We start from the raw sequence: 23,584 nt of genomic DNA, 5'->3' as shown, positions 1-23,584 counted from the left end.
ACCTCTTTTCAACTCACGCTGAGAACTTTTTCTTTTATTTTTTAATATTATATTTCAATATTTTTTTTCTTCCATTTAATTTTTTTGAACCGTTCCATTTAATTTTTTTCTTAAGGAGGTCCCATTTAATTTTATTACCTTTTTTTCAAAGGAATTTTATTATCTTTTTACCATTTATATATTTAACTTCAATATCGTTTAATCACCACAACCTCACAAATATTTTCATTCACACTGTCATTTAATGATACTAAATATTTTTATTTTCTTTCTACAACCTCACAAATATACACACACACATTAGCGTTTAGAGTAATACTTTACGTCTGTCTATTTTTTATTCCGCTATTGCGTATAATTTTTTTTTGCTATGCATAATGCGTATGATTATTTTTATAAAATTTTGATTTTAATTAAAAGTAAAATTGTAGAAGTATTTTCTTCAAAAAAGGTCTAGATGCCTAAAAAAAATTATACTTATAATATATATATATATATATATATATATATATATATATATATATATATATATATATATTGCACCTTTATATTATAACAAACTATGCATATCTTTTTCTTATTCAAAAAAACTAAACATATATGTTTCCATGACACCAACAATGTAACAAATATAATATCATATAATATAAATTCTTATCTTTTTGAAAGACACAAAAAATAGGGTATTCTTATAATGAAATTTGTTATAGAGTATAATTGAAATAGAAAAAATCAACTATTTTGATATTATTTATGTTATTATTTCAGGCTCCTTAAATTATTTCTCCTATTCAAATATTTAACAAGTCATTTATATGATGATACAGATTTGTACTCATGTTACACAAAATAAACGTTATTGAGTAAATATAGTATTTGTAAAAAAAAAATTATCTTTTAGTTTTTAACATTTTTAGCCTTTAGAAATATTTTAAACATTTTTTATTTATTATGTTAATTCATAATAAATTCAAAGTTTTGTCCTCGTGAGTTTAGTTCAGATGATAGGAACAATGCATAAATATATGCCAAGTCCGAGGTGCGATGTGACACCCTGTTTTCCCAACGTAAAAATTTCATTTATTTAATCAGAGTAATTCACATAAACGGAATGTCACACTTCTTTTCTTAAAATCATAAACGGAATAATTAATTAATTATCCTTCAAAATTCAACAACATAATATTTAATACTTCGCAGCGGGATTTATTCGAACATCTAAAATAATTTTGGCACGAAGGCCTCATCAAAGTATCTCATAAAAATTCAATTAACAACTTAATCATGTAAATTCATAAGCAATACGTAAGGAATAGAAAAGCATGCAACAAAGTTTCCATCCCGTTACGTATCAGAGCACCTAAATACACACATGAGAGATAATTCACTCACGACAGCAATCTAACAACAACTTAAACTCGATCACCTGCAAGTTACTCATACGAAGAGCAACATTTTCAAGCAGAAGGGTTGAGATTTCACAAAACAATAATATCAAGCATATAATCCATTAATTATATTTAACAACATAAATAACTTCATCTATTAGTAATAATAATCCTTTATGTAATGATTCTTAATAACTCAACCAACTTCTAATTATTATTAACTTCATATTCATCGCATTATATACATCATCACTTAGCACATAATAATCAAATCATAATCATCATCTTATAACATAAACGACACAACATAATCATCATCTCATAATAATATAAACAACACAACATAATCATCATCTCATAATCATATAAAGAACAACATATTCATCATCTTATAATAACATAAGAAACAACATATTCATCATCTTATAATAACATAAGCAACAACATATTCACCATCTTATAATAACATAAACAACAACATATTCATCAATATTTCATGGTTTGTCTTTATCAACAACTTCAATGATTCATCAACGACAACGTCAACCTCACAACACAACTACGTGAGAGTACACCACCTCTTATAATACGACAACGAAAGAATACACCACCTCCTAAGAATAACAACGTAAGGGTACACCACCTCTTATAAACGACATGTTAGAGTACACCACCTCTTAAAGAATAACAACGTAAGAGTACACCACCTCTTATAAACGACAAGTAAGAGTACACCACCTCTTAAAGAATAACAACGTAAGAGTACACCATAAATGACAAGTAAGAGTACACCACCTCTTAAAGAATAACAACGTAAGAGTACATCACCTCTTATAAACGACAAGTAAGAGTACACCACCTCTTAAAGAATAACAACGTAAGAGTACACCACCTCTTATAAACGACAAGTAAGAGTACACCACCTCTTAAAGAATAACAACGTAAGAGTACACCACCTCTTATAAACGACAAGTAAGAGTACACTACCTCTTAAAGAATAACAACGTAAGAGTACACCACCTCTTATAAAACACCTGAACATAAACAGTCACCAATAACAACTTCAACTACGACTTCAACAACTTAGACAACATTAACAACTTAAGACATCTCATATGACTCCAATAATTTGGATCAACATCTTACAACTTGAACAGCTTAGCAACTTAGCAACTTAGACAACTTCAACAACTTGTACGACTTCGACAGCGACTTTGCATCATAATATCATATGTCCTCAAATATCACATCTTTATATAACACATCTTTAAATCACACATCTTCAAATAGCACATCTTTATATACCACATCTTTAAATCATACATCTTCAAATAACACATTTTTATATAACACATTTTTTTCACGTCATCAGATAATTCACAAATTACACTTAATCAAATAATTCATCAATTACACTTCGTTAAATAACTCATCAATTATACATTGTCAATTAACACATCAATAACACATCACTAAATAACTCACTTTTTCTTATGAATAAGTGCACAGATCACAAGTATAATATAATGACAATAGCACACTTTAATAAAATACAAGTATTAGTACACGAAACATGTCATATATCTAACTATAACAATTTAGTATCACATTTTTACATGTCACAACAAGTTAAATAATAGGCTATGTGTAAACAGGGACTGAAATTTTGCATCGAACAAGAAATTTTCCACGGAAGCACCCAATATAGAGGACTAGTCCCTAAGCTTACAAGTTATTTTAATATAATTCAAAATTCTTCACCTATGAAAGAAAGGACCGTCTAAACCTAGCTTAGTTATATCAATAAACTTTACAAGTGTCTTTTATCTCCCATATAACAGAACATTAAAAAGGAATAGAGAAACTTAGGCGATATACCAACAACACAAGTAATGCATGCAGACTCTCACATAACTAGATGACAATACTATCACAAATAAGTAGCAAAGAGTGCAGACAAATATTATTTTTCTCAATGATCAAACGTGATTTACCGTGTAGATTCAAAATTAAACTCACGATTCTAATTCATATAATATTAAGCAACACAGACAGATTCAAATTCAATGGCCGAATCATAACCATAAACTAACTAGCAGATGAAAATAATAAACTCAGAGACAATAATATACCTAAAATCACAGCAGTAAATTAGAGCACAAGAATCATAGGCTTAAGAAGATTGAATGTTAGTCACACCCTTACCTTAGTATTGATGATCGGCGGTCTCTCTCCTCTCCTTTTGTTTTCTCCCTTTTTCTCCAAAAAAGCAGTTTCACCTAAAAACTTTTCCAAACCTAGTTTCCTCCTTATATCTCTCCTCCATCCACTTTATCTTATTTCCTTTATTTTCACTAAACTCTTCTAAATTCCAAAACAGCCCCACAACTTAATCTTATTTTATTTTCAAATTCTATTCTATTAAATAATAAAATAAGTCACTTAATAAATCACATAATCATATAAATATATTATAAATCTATTAAAACAATCAAATAAATCAAATAATTCAAAGAGGACGTTACATGCGAACCCCGGACACCATAAAAAAAAAAAATCAAAGTTTGTACAATATTTTGTCAAACAATATTTAACTTAAAATTAGCTTTAAAACTAAAAAAACAAAGAAACCAAATAACTTTAGCTTCTTTCTTAAAGGTCTTTATTTTAACTTTGTTTTCAAGTAACTTTTAGACCGTAAAAATCCTTGGTCAAACGGTATCTAAGTTCAGCTGGGAACACTGTTTCACTTTCTTCTTCATAAGAGGTCATTTTCTTCCTTTTTTCATGGTATGAGACCATACATGACTTGAGTTGACTGATTTTTATGGCTTGAGGGGTTCATTTTTCAACACTGTTTTTGTTTTTGCTTCATCATAGGTGGTTTTCTTCCTTTTTTCGCGATTTTGCATTTTAAGGGTTTTGTTTTTTTTTTCAATTGTTAGTGGATTATGTACCAGAAATTGTTATGTTGCATAACTGTAGAAAATTTTTCCTTTGTTATGTGGAGTATAGTAGAGGTCATGATGATTGAATTTTAGTTCATGGTAAGGTTTTGACACAATTGTTGTTATTTTAGCTTATGGTACTGCAGTTGAAAAAAATTGATGCATATGGGTTATTTTACTTTTTGTGAGTAATCCTAAAGCTGTAACAGTTTTCATATTTGGTTTATTCTTTCCTATATCATTGAGCCGTACGAAAGTTGATTGGTGTAAATTAGTTTTGGTCATATCATTGATGTCCAAAAAGTTGATGAAACAGAAATATGTGCATTTAAGATCAGGTTGATTTGATGATACATAAATTGATCACATAGAAATATGTTAACTTCTTTCGATATCAGAATGAACAAAGGGAATAAAATTAATTGATGTATTATTGTATTTCTATATAGGACTTTCAATGTCAAGGGATTATGACTACATTAAGGATCTCAAAAATGATTTGGACATTTGGAAAATAGGATTTGGAGTGTTGGATTCTTGGATTGTGACTGGTAGTAATGAGAATCAACATCTGAAGCTCATTGTTTGTGATGCAGAGGTTAGATGAGTTAGTTAAGATTTGTTATAATTTCCTTTGTGATTTATCAATGTTACTTATTAGTGTACATTTTGATTTATTTATATTTTTTGGTTTCTTTCTCGGATTTAGGGTGATCGAGTTCATGTAATAACTCGATATAGAGAATTGGAGCATTGGAAGGCTTTGATCAAGGAAAACAAGACTTATACTTTGTATAATTGTCATGTGTTTGATAATGACATTGCATTTAATTCATTTAAGGTTATTTTTGGTTCCAGTACAAAAGTGCAGAAGTATGACAAGTTAACTAACGTTCTTACTCATGAATTTCGCTTTAAGTCATTTAAGGAAATTCAAGATGGAAAATTCAAAACTGACGTTTTATATGATATAGTTATGTGCTTTAATTTATTTATGTGTTTTCTCCAATTATAATGTTCTTATATATGTAATTTTTTTTTAAAGAAGTCATCGGGCTTCTTCATGAGATTGTCAAGACAACGCCAATTGGGACTGGAAAGAAACTGTGTACGAACATTGTGTTGAAAGATAAAAGGTATTATTTTCTTATTTGTCAGCATCAGATGATAGGATTTTGTATAAGTTTGGTAATGACCTGAAAGATGTCTTTCTTTATGCAGTGGGAATATAGTTGATGTAACAACTATGAAAAATACTTGGGTGGACAGTGGTTCAATTTCTGCAAAGAAAGTGTGAAGGAAGAAGGTGGTAAGCTCATTATTGATCTCGAAAAGTCGCTGATGAACTTGCACGTTCGAGTTGTTCCAAAGTAGATCTTTGCTGCTGAACTATTTGAACTTCTACTATTTTGACGTATCGCTTTGGACTGTAATCGTAAACTATCTTGACTTAGGGATGCCATTTGTTCTTTTCATTTTGTCTGATGCAAATATTGGCAAAAATCCCTTTTTGGTTAGTCTATGACACTTGCAGTCTCTTTTATAAACCTAACTATTATGTAACGTTAATCTGCACATTGTTGGTTTCTTCATTGTTCCAATTAGTATCATGTTAATTATAATGTTGTTTTCCTAATCTCTTGAACAACATAGAACATGCTCTTTTCCTACAACAAATCTTTATAATGCTTTGGTAAATGTTTTAGAAATGTACTTATATATATAACATCCAATTAGCACTGCAATTTGTTTTGTACCTAGCACTTCCCAAATTAGATATCAAGGACATTTCTAAAAGGAACATGGAAAACAATCACAATCGTCAGCAAACAAGCTCAAAAAAGGTATAACTGTCGCTTGATAACGGCAAAGAGAGCAAGTTACGAAAAATACTTAGGCGGTCAATGGTTCAACTTTTGCCGAGAACATATGTTAGAGGTAGGTGATAAGCTAATTTTTGATCTAGAGAAGCCACCTTAAAATATGCACGTTCAAGTCGTTCCCAAATAAAGATTATGTGTTCATGATCCGTACTTTCAACATATCACCTTAACTCTAATCCTAGACTGGATTATCTTCACTCACTGATGCTACTTCTTTGCTTGATTTCATCTGATGTAAATATGAGTATCAATCCTTTTTTGGTAACTCTATAACAGCAACACTCTTTTTTATAATTTTGGATAATATGTAATCATAATTCACACATCATTGGTTCCTTTATTGGTTCCAATTGTTTCCATCCTAAATATTATTTCAATTCCTAATCTCATAAACTGATTATATTCTCTCTTAATCAGCCCATACATATTTTATGATGAATCATAATGTTTCGTCGTTTTAACATCTCTTCTTTCAAAGAAATTTTTTATCAAATACGTTATTGAACCCGTGCGAAGCACGGATTTGTAACTAGTTGAGTGTAACTAGTTGTGATCGTGTTTTTTTTTTTATCCAATTAATCCGATTCTCTCCAGCTAAAATGATTGTATTATATAATTTTGAATTATATTATTTTTCTTCTTTTTTTTTTATAAAAAAACAAATGGGTTCCTGGAAGCATAAAAAAGAAAAGAAAAGAAAAAATGTTAAAAAAGTAAAGTTTAAATGCATTTTTGGTCTTTCTATTTAAAAAGAAAATGATGTTTTGGTCTTCTTATTTTTAAAATCAATTTTTTAGTCTCCAATTTAACTATTTTTTCTTCTAAATTTTCGTCATTCATCTCTTTTGGATCATTTTTTATAGTGTGATTCAGTGTAATAGGGCAAGGCTTATAAGGCATATTTTTGCTGACATGAAAATTCAGTGTGATGCAACAAATATATATATACCACATTATAAAAAATGACACAAAAATGAGAAGGACCCAAAATCCAAAAAAAATAAATTAAAAGTAGGGTTAAATCCAAAAATCGATTTTTAAAATTGAGGACCAACGTCAAAATAAGATTAACAATAAGACATTTTATTTTGTATACATACTTTTCTTCAAAACTACACTCTCCGGCAACTGTTATGAACAAAAATCTATATTTTACATTCATTCAATCAATGATGTTATTATTTTAGACTACAAACATCATTCAATAAATAATCTAAAATGTTGATTTTTATTTATAATAATGACCAAATGATGTACATGATAGCCTGCCAATTTTTTTTTATTTTGGCTTACCAATGTTAACAAATTATTTAGGAAAAAAACTTAGGTTCATCTTTGTAGGTGCTATGTCACTAAATTATTCATAATTTTTTTTAAAAAGAATATATGTGTTTTAAAAATATATATATGTTTAGTTAAGAACCTTATGAAAAATACACAAGTTTTGTCCATTTATATATTTCTTATAATTTAGTTTGTTACAGAGTGAGAAAATACCTCATAAAACAATTAGCAAAATTGATGTTATTCTCTCATAACTAGTTTGGTCAGGCTTTTTTTCGGTCTAAAAGCTACTTTAAAACAAAGTTAAAATAAAGCTCTTTAAGAAAAAGACTAAAACTGTTTGATTTCTTTATTTTTTTTTTAGTTCTAAAGTTATTTTTGAGTTAAAAGCTGTTTGGCAAAATATTGTACAAAACTTTGAATTTATAATTTTTTCGTGGTGTCTGGGGTTCGAACCCGGGACCTTGCATATATTTATTTATGCATTGTCTATAAATAAAAAAACTTTAAATTCATTATGAATTAACATAATAAATAAAAAAAATGTCTAAAATATTTTTTGAAGGGAAAAAATGTTTAAAATATAAAAGATATATTTTTACTAATACTATATTTACTCAATGACGTTTATTTTATGTAACATGACTACAAATTTGTACAATATCTTTTCCAATTATACTCTATAACAAATTTTGTTATAACAAATTTTGTTATAAGAATACCATATTTTTAGTATTGGTCAAAAAAATAAGAATTTATATTATATAATATTATATTTGTTACATTGTTGGTGTCATTGAAAAAGATATGTTTTGTTTTTTTAATAAGAAAAAGATATGCATAGTTTGTTACAATACAAATGTGTAAAATATATAAGTATAATTTTTTTAGGCAACTACACTTGTACTTTTAATTAAAATCAAAATTTTATAAAAATAATTATACGCATTACACAACACTAACAAAAATTATACGCATTAGCATAACAAAAAAAAAAACAGAAAGAGGAACATAAAATATTACTCTAAACGCTAACGTGTGTGTGTGTATTTTCGTGATTGAAGAAAGAGAATAAAAATATTCCGTGTCATTTATTGACAGCGTGAATACAAATATTTGCGAGGTTGTGATTATCAAAATATATTGAAATTAATATATAATTGATAAAAATATAATAAAATTCCTTAAAAAAATAGATAATAAACTTAAATGGAACCTCATTAAAAAATTAAATGGACCGGTTAAAAAAAAATAGTGTTAAATATGTTTTTGGTCCCTATAAATATACCAATTTTTCGTTTTAGTCCCTCTAAAGTTTTCCTTCAACTTTTAGTCCTTATAAAATTCTCAATCACTACTTTTGGTCCCTATTTTAAAGTAAATTATTGAATTTTTTAATGAAATTGTGCAGAAATTTATGAAATATTGTAAAAATCACTCCCAAAAAAAATTAGAATTTTTTAACAAAACATGAATTAAATATGAATATTTTACAGCCAAAAATATAAAAATTCATATTTATTTCATGTTTTGGTAAAAAATTCTAAATTTTTTTGGGAGAGATCCTTATAATATTATACATTTTTCTGAAAATTTTTATTTAAAAATATGAATTCTACATATGAGTTTACTTTAAACGAGGGACCAAAAGTAAAGATTGAAAATTTTATAGGGACTAAAAGTTGAAGGAAAATTTTAGAGGGACTAAAACGAAAAGTTGGTATATTTATAGGGACCAAAAATATATTTAACCCAAAAAAATAAAATAAAATAAAATGGAAAAAAAAAAGCATATTGAAAAAATAAAACAAAAAGTTGCCCGCGGGAGTTGAAGAGAGGTGCTTGTGAAATAAATTGGGGAGAAATAGTTTTTTGAAGTAGCATTCAACAACTTTTGGTTAAAGCTCATTCCATTCAATTTTATGCATTCTAAAAAAAGTACTTTTTTTCGAAGGTACTTTATTGATATTGTGTTTGGCCTAGCTTCTCCTTAAAAACGTAGAAAAGCTGGAAAAAAAACCGGGTCAAACGGTACCTGAGAATTTATTTATTTATTTTTTTTTTTGAAGGAAGAAGAATTGTTTTTGTTAGTTTGTTCATTTATTTATTTCTTGTAATTTAGTTTGTTTACCGAGTGAGAAAATACCGAGTAAAAAATTAGCAAAATTGATTGTATTCTCTCGAAATTGTTTTTGTTAAGAAGTTAAACTACCACATCCAGATTGATACACGATAAAATCATATATGGATCTTTGAGACACACTTTAAGTCCCAAATAGACATCACCACTCACTATGCCACCAAACAAAGTGGGTTAAAAACTCAGAAAATTGCATATCCCTATGTTATGATTTATGTGATTTTTTTTTTTTTTTTAAGGAATGTGATATATGTTAAGGGAGCTTCCATGGTGCAGTCAAAAAAATAATTGGTTCTAGAAAAAGGCAATAAACATACCAAAACAAATTCGTCACTTGTTTCCATCAATAAACCGAAATCTTTCCTATTAATTGGGCAATCGAAAATCACTCAGAGTATATTTAAAAAAAAATAAAAAATCACTCAGAATATTCCAATAATTCTGCTGCGCATCAATCGTTAAAAAAAAAAAAGGAGTTTCTTCTCCATAATATTATTGCTAATTGCTTTTTTTAAGGAAATATTGCTTTTTTTTTTTTTTAAGAAAAATATTGCTATCGTTAATGAGTATATTTTCCTATAGCTATTGTTTACGGATGGAAATGGGTTAGGCCGAGTTTTAAAAGCTTAAGTCTGACCTGCTTAAAAAAAATTATAGATCTGAGTCTGACCTATTGCTCGTCATAGGCTTATTTTTAAAGTTTGATCTGATTTTTTTTTAAGGTGTCATGAAACCTAAGATCCTATTTAAAAGCTTACTTTACATAACGCTTATTACTAAATAGACCAAAACTTATGTTAACCTAAAGCACACGAATAAATTTACTACTAAATAACGAAATTGTAGGAAGGTTTAATCACACCAATAACTAGACCTCCTACTAAATAACAAAACCACAATATACATTATATTAAATAAAAAAATCATATGAAGGCTTGGATTTATGAAAAAACATAACATGAAAGAAAAACACATTGGCAATTTCTACGGTACACTCAAAAAAATTGAGTGTACCGCTACACCCATATATTAAATAAATAGTTTAATGAATATTTTTTTCTTAAAAAAATATATTTTCTATTAGTTACAATTATAATAATTATATTTTATTTTTCAAAAGTGTCCTCAAATTTTTTTTAATTTTTAATACTCATATTATTGAATATTGATTATTTTTTTTTTGGATAAAATGTTTAAAAAATTAGTATGATTCTTATAAATGATGAAATGATGTTTTTTCTTATGAAATGATATTTTTTAAAATATAAAAGTCGATAAACATCTCTTTATTACATAAAAATGATTGTTAACTTATTGAATTATGAAATAGGTGTACCGGTACACCTTAATTTAAGGGTATACCGTAGAAACTCCCAAACACATTATCAAACCAAAGTAACAGGAGTGGAATATATATATATATATATATATATATATATATATATATATATATTCATTGAATGGGATCAAATATTAGAATTACGTATTGAAAGAGTAAAATAAAATAGACCATGAATCCACATCAAATTACCTAATCTCTAAAATTAATTTATTTTATTAAAATTAAATTCCTAATATGGAGTCAAGGCCAAATACTCTGTTTTCTGAGACCGTGCTCGTTCCTCCGATTGCATCATCCTCTTATGTTTAGCAATGAAATCATCTACCGTGCGCTTGAACTCCTCTTTACTCAATTCTTCAACATAACACAAACTCCTCTGCGGTTCCTTCTTCTTCAAACATGTGTCGAATCTCCTCAACTCTCTCGGGTTATTCGCCACCAGACTCCGTTCATAACACTCCGATTGAACTCTCCGGTAACACTTTTCCTCCGAAACCTTATTATCTCCAGTAGTTGTCACGGTCGTGCAACACGTTGTTGTCGTGGTCTCAGTAACCGCCATGACAGGTTCATGTTCCTCTACGACAGTTTCCTCAGAAATCAGAGACGAATCTCCAACTTCCGAATTGCAAAAAATTTGTTGTGCCTCCAGCCAAGACTCCACGCGATCGGTAACAAACGAAGACACTACCGGATCTTGTTTTTGTTTCTCCGGCAAAGACTCTACGGGATCCTCTGGGGTAATTTTAAAACATTGGTAATCGGTGTCGGCAGTAACTAACTCCGATGAAGAGGTTATTTTAAGACATTGGTTGTAGACAGCGGTGGAAACGTCATCGTTTTGGTTGGAGAGTTTATATATAGAGAGAATGATAACATGGAGAAGGAGAAAAACAAAGAAAGAGTTACTAAAGAGGGATTTGGAAATAGCGTAGAGATGAGTAAAGGATTTGAGAGCGATGGTGAAAAAAGAGAAGTGCCAAAAAAGCAAGAGAGTGGCAAAAAGGTTGAACAAGTGGAAAATGTATTCAAGGTTACGACGGTTATTGCTAAACCTTTTCATGGTGTTTGTTGGTGGCTTTCTCAGGCAACGAAAATGGTTTGACAAGTTTGTATTTATAGACAGAATATGCAGTAGGTCTGGTCCGCGCGAAATATTCGCAAACACTTTTAGAAAGAATATTAAATTACTCGTATATATGCCTTCAAAAATAAATTATTCATATATTTGCTTTCTTTTTTGCTTTGCTCATTTATTTTCTTTCTTTTTTTGTCTAAGTTCATGGGGACTGCTTATATATTTTCTTTCTATTAACGCCCAAATGTTTAATCACCAATTTATGGTAATTGCATTTATAAAGAGAAAGTTTTTATTCATATATTCTGTTATTCAATTTTTTTATGATGATTAATTTTTATTTTTTTTGTGGTGGTCAGGGTTCGAACCCCGGACCTTACATATTTTATGCATTATCCATAACAACTGAGCTATTACATTTACAATTATGTATCCAATTACTAATTATTATTTTTTACAAAATCAGTTACTAATATTTGTCATGTATTCGCTATGTATTTCTCAAAAATAAAATAAAAAAATGTATTCGCAATGTATTAGTTTTTTTATTTTGCCAAATCATTATGTTTTTTTTGTGGTGTCTAAGTGTAAAAATTATTCATATATTTTCTTTCTATTTTGGTTTGCTTATATATTTTCTTTATTAACGACCAAATGTTTAATTATCAATTTATGATAATTACATTTACAAAGAGGAAGTTTTTATTCATTAATTTTATTCAAAAAGAAAAGCGATGATAACTCTTATATGATTTCCACATCGAAAGTGAGATGGTCTGAACAAGCGGGCATACCCCAACTCAGAAGCCAGTTTTTTGGAGTTGAGTTAGATCTCAACCACAATTTTTAATATGATATTGTAGTCTATCTAAGATTCATTGATCCACATGCTATAAGGTTTCTACTATCGGTCACTTGGGTTATAGTCTATCTAAGATTCATTGATCCACATTTTATAAGGTTTCTACTATCGGTCACCCGGGTTAGCTCCAAATGTGTAGTATTAGGCGTGAGACGGGTGTGTCAAGAGTTCCATATTAGAAGTATTGACCCATTTGGGGTTGGCCTAGTGGTTGGCTAGGGATCTTGGAGTTTGCTCCTCCAGAGGTCTCAGGTTCGATTCCCTCTGGTGCCAATTTTGATGGGCTAAGTCTACACAGAGCTTGCTCTGACTTTAAACGGGGCCCCCGCAAGTGACTGGTGGGATTGGTCCCCTCGGATTAGTCGATTCTTGGATTGGATACCGAGTTTTCAAAAAAAAAATTAGTTTATGGTAAATTTGGTTTTTAATAAATTTCAAATCGGTTAAATTATTTGTTCATGTAAGCTCGTCATTATTCAAAATATTTAAAAAATAAATAAAATTGGTTTTTAATTTCTCTTTATATAATATTGTTATGGACCGACTAGAACGCCTAATCCATGAAGCCACATGGATTAAACTCCGCGGAAGAGGGCACAACGACCTAAGGGAGCATGCTAGTTCTGGTATGGATCACCGCCCTGGAACATGACCTCGTCTCTCCTGCACCGTACACGTGGACTCCAATGCTTACCTAATGAGGCGCCGCATTTCGCGGAAACTGTTAGCACTACTTTTATTATATAAGGAAATTTATTCTCACACACACTTAGGCATATTCAACCTCATTTTTTATACTGACTTGGACATTTGAGTGCTAACGTGTTCGCATGCACCTTCCACTCTGTCGTAGAGACTACACTGCCAATGTGCCGAAACACCGCACACAACCGTTGCCTCTATCTGATCCCTACCGAGCAGATCAAATATCAAATTATTTACATCAATTTTAGATTTTTAATTTATTTTTTTAATTGTGATTTATTTGTTCATGTCCTTGTGAACTTAGCTCAATTGGTAAGAAAAAATGCATAATATATACAAGGTTCGGGGTTCAAACCCGAACACCAAAAAAAAGAAAAGGAATATCATAATTTACAAATAAATTGTTAACAGAAAAGACGCATAAATTATGTAAATTGAATGATTGTTGTTAAATTCAGTTAATGCCTTCCCTAAAAAAAATGCAACTAATGTCTTGTTTTTTTTGAAGGGACAATTAATGTCTTGTTATTAATAGTTTTTTTTTTTTTTTTTTTGGTCAGTGTAAGTTTGTTTTTAAATTGATATATCATGTTTATCGATCATTTCGTTGATTTTTAAATGCATGTGTAGGAGATATTCTTACCCTTTCTTGTTTTTTTTTTTTGGTTCTCCACAAGGGTGTCATACCTTTCGTCTTAAGAAACCTCGTTTACGATGAATAAGTTAAATTGATGAAAAAGCAAAAAGAGAAGAAACTCAACTAAATCCAATTGAGCAGTGGAGAAAAGGAGTAATCAATTATTGGAGTCATGAAAAGGAGAACTCCAAAAGACTAAAAGTAAAAGCTGATATTCAGTCACTAGGAATGTGAAATTATCCAAATTGACATTCACAAAAAGAAGCAGAACGAGGAAGTCGGAAAGAACAAAATGAGAAAGTTGATGGATTGGTCATTGGAGGACATTACGTTGAGTTGCGTCTTACAACTAACCACTCACGGAATAACGGAAACTTATACATGAAACCCATGAAATGAAATTTTGGCTCGTGAAATTAATGTAGAGAAGAGAAATGCATTGAATCCCCATTGGCCACACTACATATGTACATATACACTACGTGACACATGGACTTCTTTTGGGTAGGGCGCTTAAAACAAACTAAAAAGAGAAATGATATTTGTACAATCAATTTGTGACAACTTTTGTTCAACTTTCTCTCTCATATACTCACATGATGGTCTTATCCTCTCTCTTCCTTTTTCTCTCTCCATTGTTTTTGACCAATAAGAAGAGAGAGAAACAAAGTTGTCACTAAAGTTGTCATGAAATGGATGTACAAATATCATTGCTCAACTAAAAAAGCACAATATATTTCTTTTTTAAACAGCAAATATTATTTAAACCGAAATTCTAGCATGACACTTATGTGTCGAAAAGCATCTATGAATTATACAAGTTTTTCATGTGATATAAAAAAATGCTAACAAATACTTCTATCACACAAGTTAAAAAAAATATATATATATAGTAAACATATTTTGAAACTTCTGCGGACAAACTTTAAAAGGTGTCAAAAATACTCTTTTCTATACAGTTTTGTTTTGTTAATTAGTGTTCCAGAGGCACTAATTAACAACCCATAAAAAAGTAGAATAGTAAAACAATGAAATGTTTTAACAGTAAGAATATACATATTGTACCAAAAAAATGAAAATGTATAAACTAGAAGGTTTTACTTTTTTAAATACCACAATTAAAGTATTCAGTAATTAGTGATTTTGTGGATTGGAAAATTTGCATATTTGTGTGAAATTTAAAAAACGTAAACGATGAGGAATCAAATTAGGTGCTTCAAGATGACATCTTAAAATCTTAAGCTTTGAATAAAACTTTAATTTTGACACATTTCAATGTACATCAAATGATTTTAAATTTCCATACTAAATTATAAAAATGATCTATATCATTTGAACTCTCAATTCAACTGTTAGTTTTGTAAAATATGTGTCATCGTGAGCTTAGCTTAGTTAATAGGGACAATGCATAATATATGCAAAGTTCGAGGTTCAAACCTCGTCCACCACCAAAATAAAAATAAGTTTTGTAAAATATGTAAATAATAAAACGTTATCGACGGTGTAATATCACACAAGTGTTACACAATATTAATTGATCCCTTCTCAACATACATATTGATTAAAAAAAAAAATGACAATTGACATCAAACTAAGTGAATAAATCCACCATAGGTTGATCAAAAAGTTTCCCAACCACTCCTTGTTTAATTTTTAAGTGACTTTTCTTTTCATAGTTGGACCACTTAAATATAAAAAAGAAGTTAAAATAGATTACATTTTATGAAGAAAAAAAATGTTAGAATTTTTTTAAGTGAGCCAACCCGTTTCAAAACCAACTTACTGCACAATTTAAGTGAGCTAAGTTGTGGAACAGTGTCGACTCTTGAGTCAGGACCCAAATCATATTATTTCTCTTCTTTAATTTGCTGTATGCTTGACTGAGCAAGTGGATATTAGCCAGGTACTTCCAAATAAAGAATCTAGAATAACTATACGATGTTTGTGTTCCTGTTTATTTTCTTTTTAAATTGGTCCCATATTAAAGGTTTAAAAATTAAAACCACAATAAAATAATAGGTTGTGATTATGTTCTGTTTTCTTGCCTTGCTATCCAATTCAATATTTTTCTCGCGACACAAAATTAAATCATTTTATTCACGATCCATTTCAGTTTTTCACAATTTACTGAGATGAATAACTTATATAAATAATAACAAGGTCATTTTTATTTTTATTTTTTAAAATTTGTGTTAGTTTTAATTATTAACAACGTTGTAACAAAAAAAAATATATATATATATGAACAAGGAGAAAAGAGACGCATGAGGTGAACAATTGCCTTGCATTTCCATACACAAAAATGCCAAAAGAGTTATTTTTATTATTTCCTTAAATGCATCATCATTAGCTATCGTTTTATTTTCTATCCATCAAGTGGCTAAATTTAACAAGTCTTATTGCTCCTTGTTCACATTTTTACAAAGTAAACAGTACCTAACTGAGCAGGGTCAAAATAACTAGAGAAAATTGGTCAGCGTTCTCAAACTCAACCCATCACGGAGTCAAACTAGGTAGGATCGACTCATGAATCAAGACCCATATTGACACATCTCGGGTATAGATTCATTCATAGGATATCCTTAACTTGGATTTGGGGTATTAGTATAACATGGCTCAAAATGAGTTTTGGTTCAATATCAATGTTGTTGAGGAGTTGGTCTAACAAGAACCAAAACTCAGTTTGAACCATGTAATACTTTTCAGAATTTGGGGATTCAAAAGCTGGCTTTGAAGGCCATGTCCATCAAAAAGTTGATTGAACTATGCCTAATACTACTGAAGAGATACTTTGGATTCAACCCCTGATTCTCTATTAACTGAGCTACATGCTCCCACAAGGTTACAAGGACACCTATTTTATTGTGTGGTAATTTCGATAAATACAGAATCGGACCTCTACGTTGTCCGGGTGCATCACATCCCCAATCAAGACCAAACTTCTAGGTTTTGAGATTTGTGTTTGAATTAACACCTTTGCTATAAGTCTTGGGGAGGATGTCATCTTTTAGGTAAAAGATAATTCTGTAACAGTTCATCTCACTATATATCACTGAGCGCACCAATCAGCTTTTTTTCTTCCAGCACCAATGAGGATGGTTTAGTGGTCAATGCTATGTAGCTTAAGAGTGATTAAACTAACCTGATATTACCCACCCATCATCATATTGGATGCTTACAACAGTCACAGAGTAATGATCATTCATTTAGTCCGACCATTTCGATTATACCATAACCAAAAACTAAGCTGACAAGCCACCATTCAATTATTCCCCAAGCTTCATTCATGACAGAAAAAGAACATGTCAATAGTTCAATTTAATGACAGAAAAAGAACACGTCAATAGTTCAATTTAACATGTAAAATCTAAGCAGTGAGAAATGCATATATTCTTTCTGACTAAGGCAGGAAAAACATCAATAGTGAATACTACAGTAAATCATACCAGAAATAGAGAATAAAACATCATTTTCTTGCTTAAACAGAAGACATGTGGCTAACACCTAAATGAATCTAAGGTTGACTTCGCAAATCAACAAATACAAAACTGCATTTAAGTATCTCAATTGTTAAAACTTTGTGGCAAAAGAGAGCCCTCTGTGGTAATCATGACAGAAAAGTAAATACAGCAATAGTTTAAGTTAACAATGTACAAATCACATGTAGTAAGCATCAAGGAGTTTAATGATTTAGTCGGGATATGCCACCCTTTTGATTATAACATATATGTAAAAACTAAGCTCATCAAGTCACCATTTTGATTATGCCCCCAACTTTAATCATGACAGAAAAAGAAGACAACAATAGTTTGAGTTAACAATGTTCAGATAACATGTAATTAGCACAAGAAGTTCATTGATTTAGTCTGACACCACACACAATCTGGATTATACCATAACCAAAAACTAAGATCGCCAAGTCAACATTTGATATGCCCCAAACTTCAATCGTGACAGAAAAAAAACACAAACAATAGATTAAGTTAACATGTAAAATCTAAGTCTTCATATATTCTAACTAATGCAGGAGAAACATAAGTAGTAAATACTACAGTAAATCATACCAGAAATGAGAATAAAACATCACTTTTTTGCTTAAACAGAAGACTTGTGGCTAACACCTAAATGAATCTGAGGTTAACATAGCAACATCTAAACTGTAAAGTGTACTTCTAATTATACCGCTACATCTAAAGTGTACTTCTAATTAGAAGGTGCGTTTATGCTATTACAAGAGTTCAACTAAACTAAATGCGTAAACCATGGCGGATGCAAGAGCTAGTTATTACCCAACTCATAAACATTACACCAATTCTTAGTCATAAAATGAGATCCCGACAAAAAAGAGGAACTTAATCATCAAACCAATCTCAAGGGACTAAGGAAGCAAAAGAGTAGATTTTTTTTTTGGTGAATTGCAGGGGCAGAAGCCCAAGCAAAAAGAGTAGGTACTAAGTATATAAAAACACTGTTTGGATAAACAGCTTAATCAAGTGTTTATCATACAAGTACTTATGCATAAGCAATTTCTATAACAAAAGATGAAATAAAGTCAAACAGTTTTCAAATAAGCAAACTACTTTACTTATCATAAACTATCATGGAGATCTTACGGGACTAAGTTGAAAACAGCATATCAACATTTCCGTATAGTGTCACAAGTTGCTTACACAAACTCAAATAATTAAATCCAAACAGAACGTAATTGACAGGGTGAAAATGTAACCATATCACTATAATAATACTTCAAACAAAATTTCATAACATTCAAAAATAAGGGAGAATAACTTTTACAGTGATCCACGTTAAAAATAAAAGACCCAGTTACATAGAGAGAAAGATAAACCATTACGACGATAACCCACGACTCAAATTTCATAAAATAAAAAATAAAAAAAACCCAAAATTTAAAACTTTTCAAAGCTCATCCTCAATCCTCAAATACTCTCCAATATCACCCTGATGAAGCACAACAATACCATTAGGATCCAACTTCCTACAATCCTGTGTAGACTTAGCAGCCACCCCAAAACCCAAAGGCACATCAGACATAGAAAAAACAACAACCCCATCACCAGAAACAATATTCTCCGTAATCCGACCCAACGCACTCTTCAACACATGATTCCCATACAAAAACGACATCTCAGATTGTGGTTTAAGCCATACCTTATGCTTGGCATTCGCAGCAAGTAAATTCAGCGCCTGAACGGTGAGATGAAAATTTCCACCGTGTGTGTATTTTCCGATACACGTTCCGAGTGAAACGAGGTTAGGTCTAGCGATGTTGGTGGCACGCTTGACGAGGGATTCGCTGCAGTAATAGATTTTGTTCTTGTTGAGACGGAAACAGTAGCGACCAGGATTTGAATCGGGACCTTCGTGTGAGGGATTTTCAACGAGGTTTTTGAGGTTGTTTCCTACGAATTTGAAGAGCTTTTCGAAAACCACGCTCGTTTCTGTCTCGTCCAAAGGTCTCATTTTTTCGTTTCGTTTTGCTTTGCTGCTTCTTCTTCAGCTGCTACCGTCTCTTTTTTAGGGTTTATGCAATTGGGGTTTTTCGCTTTCGTGTTTTTTCAACGGGTCATATATTTTGGGCTTTTGGGTTGGAAATTTGGACTGGGTTCGATTTTTCAAAGCCCGTGACATTAGTAAAGAAGAAGAAATAATGTAGTGACGAAAACAATTTACATAAAAATGTTTCAAAACATAATTAAAATGAAATAAAATTAAAATATGAAGAGAAATAAAATTATATAAAAAAAAATATCCTTTACCCTAACTAATTTATATGCTTATCATATTTTTGTATTGAATTAGAAAATATTTATTATGATAATTTTTTTTTTTACGTTAATCTTATGATAAATTTCTTGCATATGTTGTACCACATGTAAAAATGTACACTTTTTTATTATTTTATTGAACCGTGATTTTTTATATTGGCCTACTGGTATCCAAATCAATAGGTCTAGCCTATTATGTCAAAAAAGGGCTAAGGTTTAGAATACATCCTCATTTGCTACATAAAGAAAACTAAAAATGAAACAAAGACAAATGTGTTTTGTTTTTTTGACAAAAAAGAAAAAAAGTAATAGAACCTTTTTTATAGAAAAAATGACAAAATTGTTGTAAACCCATAAGTGAACGTGTCGAGGTTTAAACTCATATCATGAGGTTCGACTTAGAGATTTCGACAGGGCCGTTCCTAGCGTATTACGGGCCTTAGGCATAATATAAAAATAGGGCCCTTACATAATACATTATATTTTTTTTTAGGTCATTGTTGTGTTTTTTTAACTCTTCATTTTGTTTTTTTATTTCGCTTTTCACTACCAAATAAATGTTTTTTAGATAACATCTGAAAATAAATTAAATACTCTATATACACCAAAACAAAATGAAATATCGTACAAGTAGAGAAAAATAGCACATGCGAAGTAGACTGAAATTTTAGCACCCCATTATCAAATAAAATAGAATTTGCTTTGTAATGAAAATTATATCAATTTCTTGGATAATAAATATCGTCGATATTTTTAATATTAGTGAAACACATTATTAAGAACAAAGGGCCCAATAAAATATCACTAATTTCTTCGATAATAAATTTTCAAGCATATTATTAAGAACATCCAAAAAAAATTATAGGAGGGTGTATATAGAAATTTTTGTGCTGCATAGGATATATATAGTGAATCTCACTAATAGGGCAAAAAACAATTAATAGATTTCAGCCCATTTCTATAACATGTCAAAGATTGGGCCTTTTCAGAGAATTTTACTATATATACCCCCTAAAATCCAAATATTTCTATAAACACCCCTACCTTAAAAAAATTTGGGCCCCCTACCGGCAAGGGCTCTAGGTCGTCGCACTTGCGGCCTATGCCCTAGGGCCGTCCCTGGATTTTGATATTTTTACATGTTTAGTTCAAACTTGTAGACAAATGTGCTAGTGCTTAAAAGTTTGTATGAAGAAATTAAACATGTTGAAATTCAATTAAAGGATAAGATGTGTATTAATATGAATTTAATTTATATACACTTAATGTGTAATTTTTTTTTACACATATCAAATCATGGTACCATATTAAAAAAGTGAGGCACTCACACTTGCCTTTTTGCAAAAATTCAGTTTGTTTGAAATGTGCGGGCCAATGAATATCTCACACAAACACACACGTGACACACTTAGAAAAAACGTGAAAATAAAACAACAAATACAAATTAAAGGATTATTCACAACAAATTCTAAAGTACTGCATAATTCTAGTGTTGTTATGTGAAATCCTATTAAGTGGAATAATGTGTATGCGTAGCATTCGTGGTAAATAAAACAGAAATAAAAGTAGTTTTTAGTTTTATTAAGCTAAAAACGCATAATCAACTTGAACAACAACTTTTTGATGAATCTATTTGAAAAAATCCATAAATAAAATCTCAAAAGAGTAATTGAGAGAGCTTCCAAATGAACATGCACAACAGTAATCACCAGCAAGCAACCAATAACTTCACTATGCAACAACACAAAGCAATACAACACAAGCACAAAGTGAATCTGAAAGAACAAAACAACGTAACAAACACATACATTGCGATTATGAATCATCAATAATAAAATGAAACAATCTACAAACAAAACCACATACACATCCATTACTATTGAAATTGTAATCATCCCTAAATTAAAACAATAAAAACGTGTAAATAAACACCAATAATAGAACAATGAACATCAACATAACCATACATTACGATTGTGGATAGAGCATCAACTCAATTGAAGCATTATACAACAACACACGGAGAGTAAATCAAACATCAATATCATCGTACATAAGTGAACGTATCAAGGTTCAAACTCATATCATGAGGTCCGACCTAGAGATTTCAATATTTTTACATGTTTACCTAAAACTTGTAGACAGATATGTTAGTGCTTAATAATTTGTATGAATAAATTAAACATATAGACCGATAAGGTGTGTATTAATATGAATTTAATTTATATACACTTAATATGTATTTTGTTTTACACATATCAAATCATGGTGCCATGTTAAAAAAGTGAGGCACTTACACTTAACTTTTTGCAAAAATTCAGTATGTTTGAAATGTGTGGGCCCATGTAATATCTCACACAAACACACACATGACACACTTAGAAAAAACATGAAAATAAAACAACAAAAACAAATTAAAGGATTATTCACCGCAAATTCTAGAGTACTAAGTGAAATAATGTGTATGCGTAGCATTTGTGGTAAATAAAACAGAAATAGAAGTAGTTTCTAGTTTTACTAAGCTAGAAACGCATAAGCAACTTGAACAACAACTTTTTGATCAATCTCTTTGAAAAAATCTAGAAATCAAATCTCAAAAGAGTAACTGGGAGAACTTCCAAATCAACATGCACAACAATAATCACCATTAAGCAACCAAGAACTTCACTCTGCAACAACACAAAGCAATACAACACAAACACAAAGTGAATCCGAAAGAACGAAACAACGTCACATACACATGCACTGCGACTATGAATCATCAATGATAAAATGAAACAATCTAAAAAGAACAAAACCAGAGACACATACATTGTGATTGAAATTGTGAATCATCCATAAATTGAAACAATAGAAAGATGTAAATAAACGCCAATAATAAAATAATGAACATCAACACAACTATACATTATGATTGTGAACAGAGTATCAACTCGACCAAAGCATTATACAACAACACATGAAGAGTAAATCAAACATCAACATCATCATACGTGTCAGGGTTCAAACTCATATCATGAGGTTCGACCTAGAAATTTTGATATTTTTACATGTTTAGTTAAAACTTTTAGACAAATGTGTTAGTACTCAATAGTTTGTAAGAAGAAATTAAACATATTGATATTCAATTAAAGGATAAGGTGTGTATAAATATGTCTTTAATTAAATCATGTTTGTAGGCATGTTTTAAAACTTGATCTAAAAAATTGAAATTAGAAGGTGATTTTGTTGGATGAATGTCTTAAAAAGATCTACACCAATAATATATAAAAGTAGATGCACCCTTTTGTGCTGAACTTTTTCTTCTATTTTTACCTTTAATTTAAACTATTTTTTATTTTTTTTGTTTTGAAGGCGCAGTGCAGATCTTTTCTCTTGACCAATGAAAGAACAGAAAAAAAAAAGTTCCTTAACCCACACTTTTCTGATCTCATGGATCCTCACTATTTTACCGCTATATCTCCGACGGAGGTCCTTACCATTGCTGGTGGATTGCTCCAACAGTTTGTGGTTGATGGATTCGTGGACATT

General features: G+C 30.2%; 1 protein-coding gene across 1 annotated transcript; it reads right to left on the bottom strand.

Annotated features, from left to right (window-relative positions):
- Positions 1-18,972: 18,972 nt before the first annotated feature.
- On the bottom strand, positions 18,973-19,831 carry LOC25490208 (60S ribosome subunit biogenesis protein NIP7 homolog). Its single transcript, XM_013606687.3, has one exon. It carries the CDS (start codon positions 19,746-19,748, stop codon positions 19,185-19,187), a length of 564 nt encoding a protein of 187 aa, XP_013462141.1. The 5' UTR covers positions 19,749-19,831; the 3' UTR covers positions 18,973-19,184.
- Positions 19,832-23,584: the final 3,753 nt, after the last annotated feature.

The sequence above is a fragment of the Medicago truncatula genome, chromosome 3 (assembly GCF_003473485.1).
Source record: "Medicago truncatula cultivar Jemalong A17 chromosome 3, MtrunA17r5.0-ANR, whole genome shotgun sequence".
Classification (NCBI taxonomy): domain Eukaryota; kingdom Viridiplantae; phylum Streptophyta; class Magnoliopsida; order Fabales; family Fabaceae; genus Medicago; species Medicago truncatula.
This window is presented reverse-complemented; position numbering and strand designations above follow the sequence as displayed.

Excerpts from the sequence above, each read along its gene's own strand:
- LOC25490208 (XM_013606687.3), bottom strand. The coding sequence starts at position 19,748 with ATGAGACCTTTGGACGAGACAGAAACGAGCGTGGTTTTCGAAAAGCTC.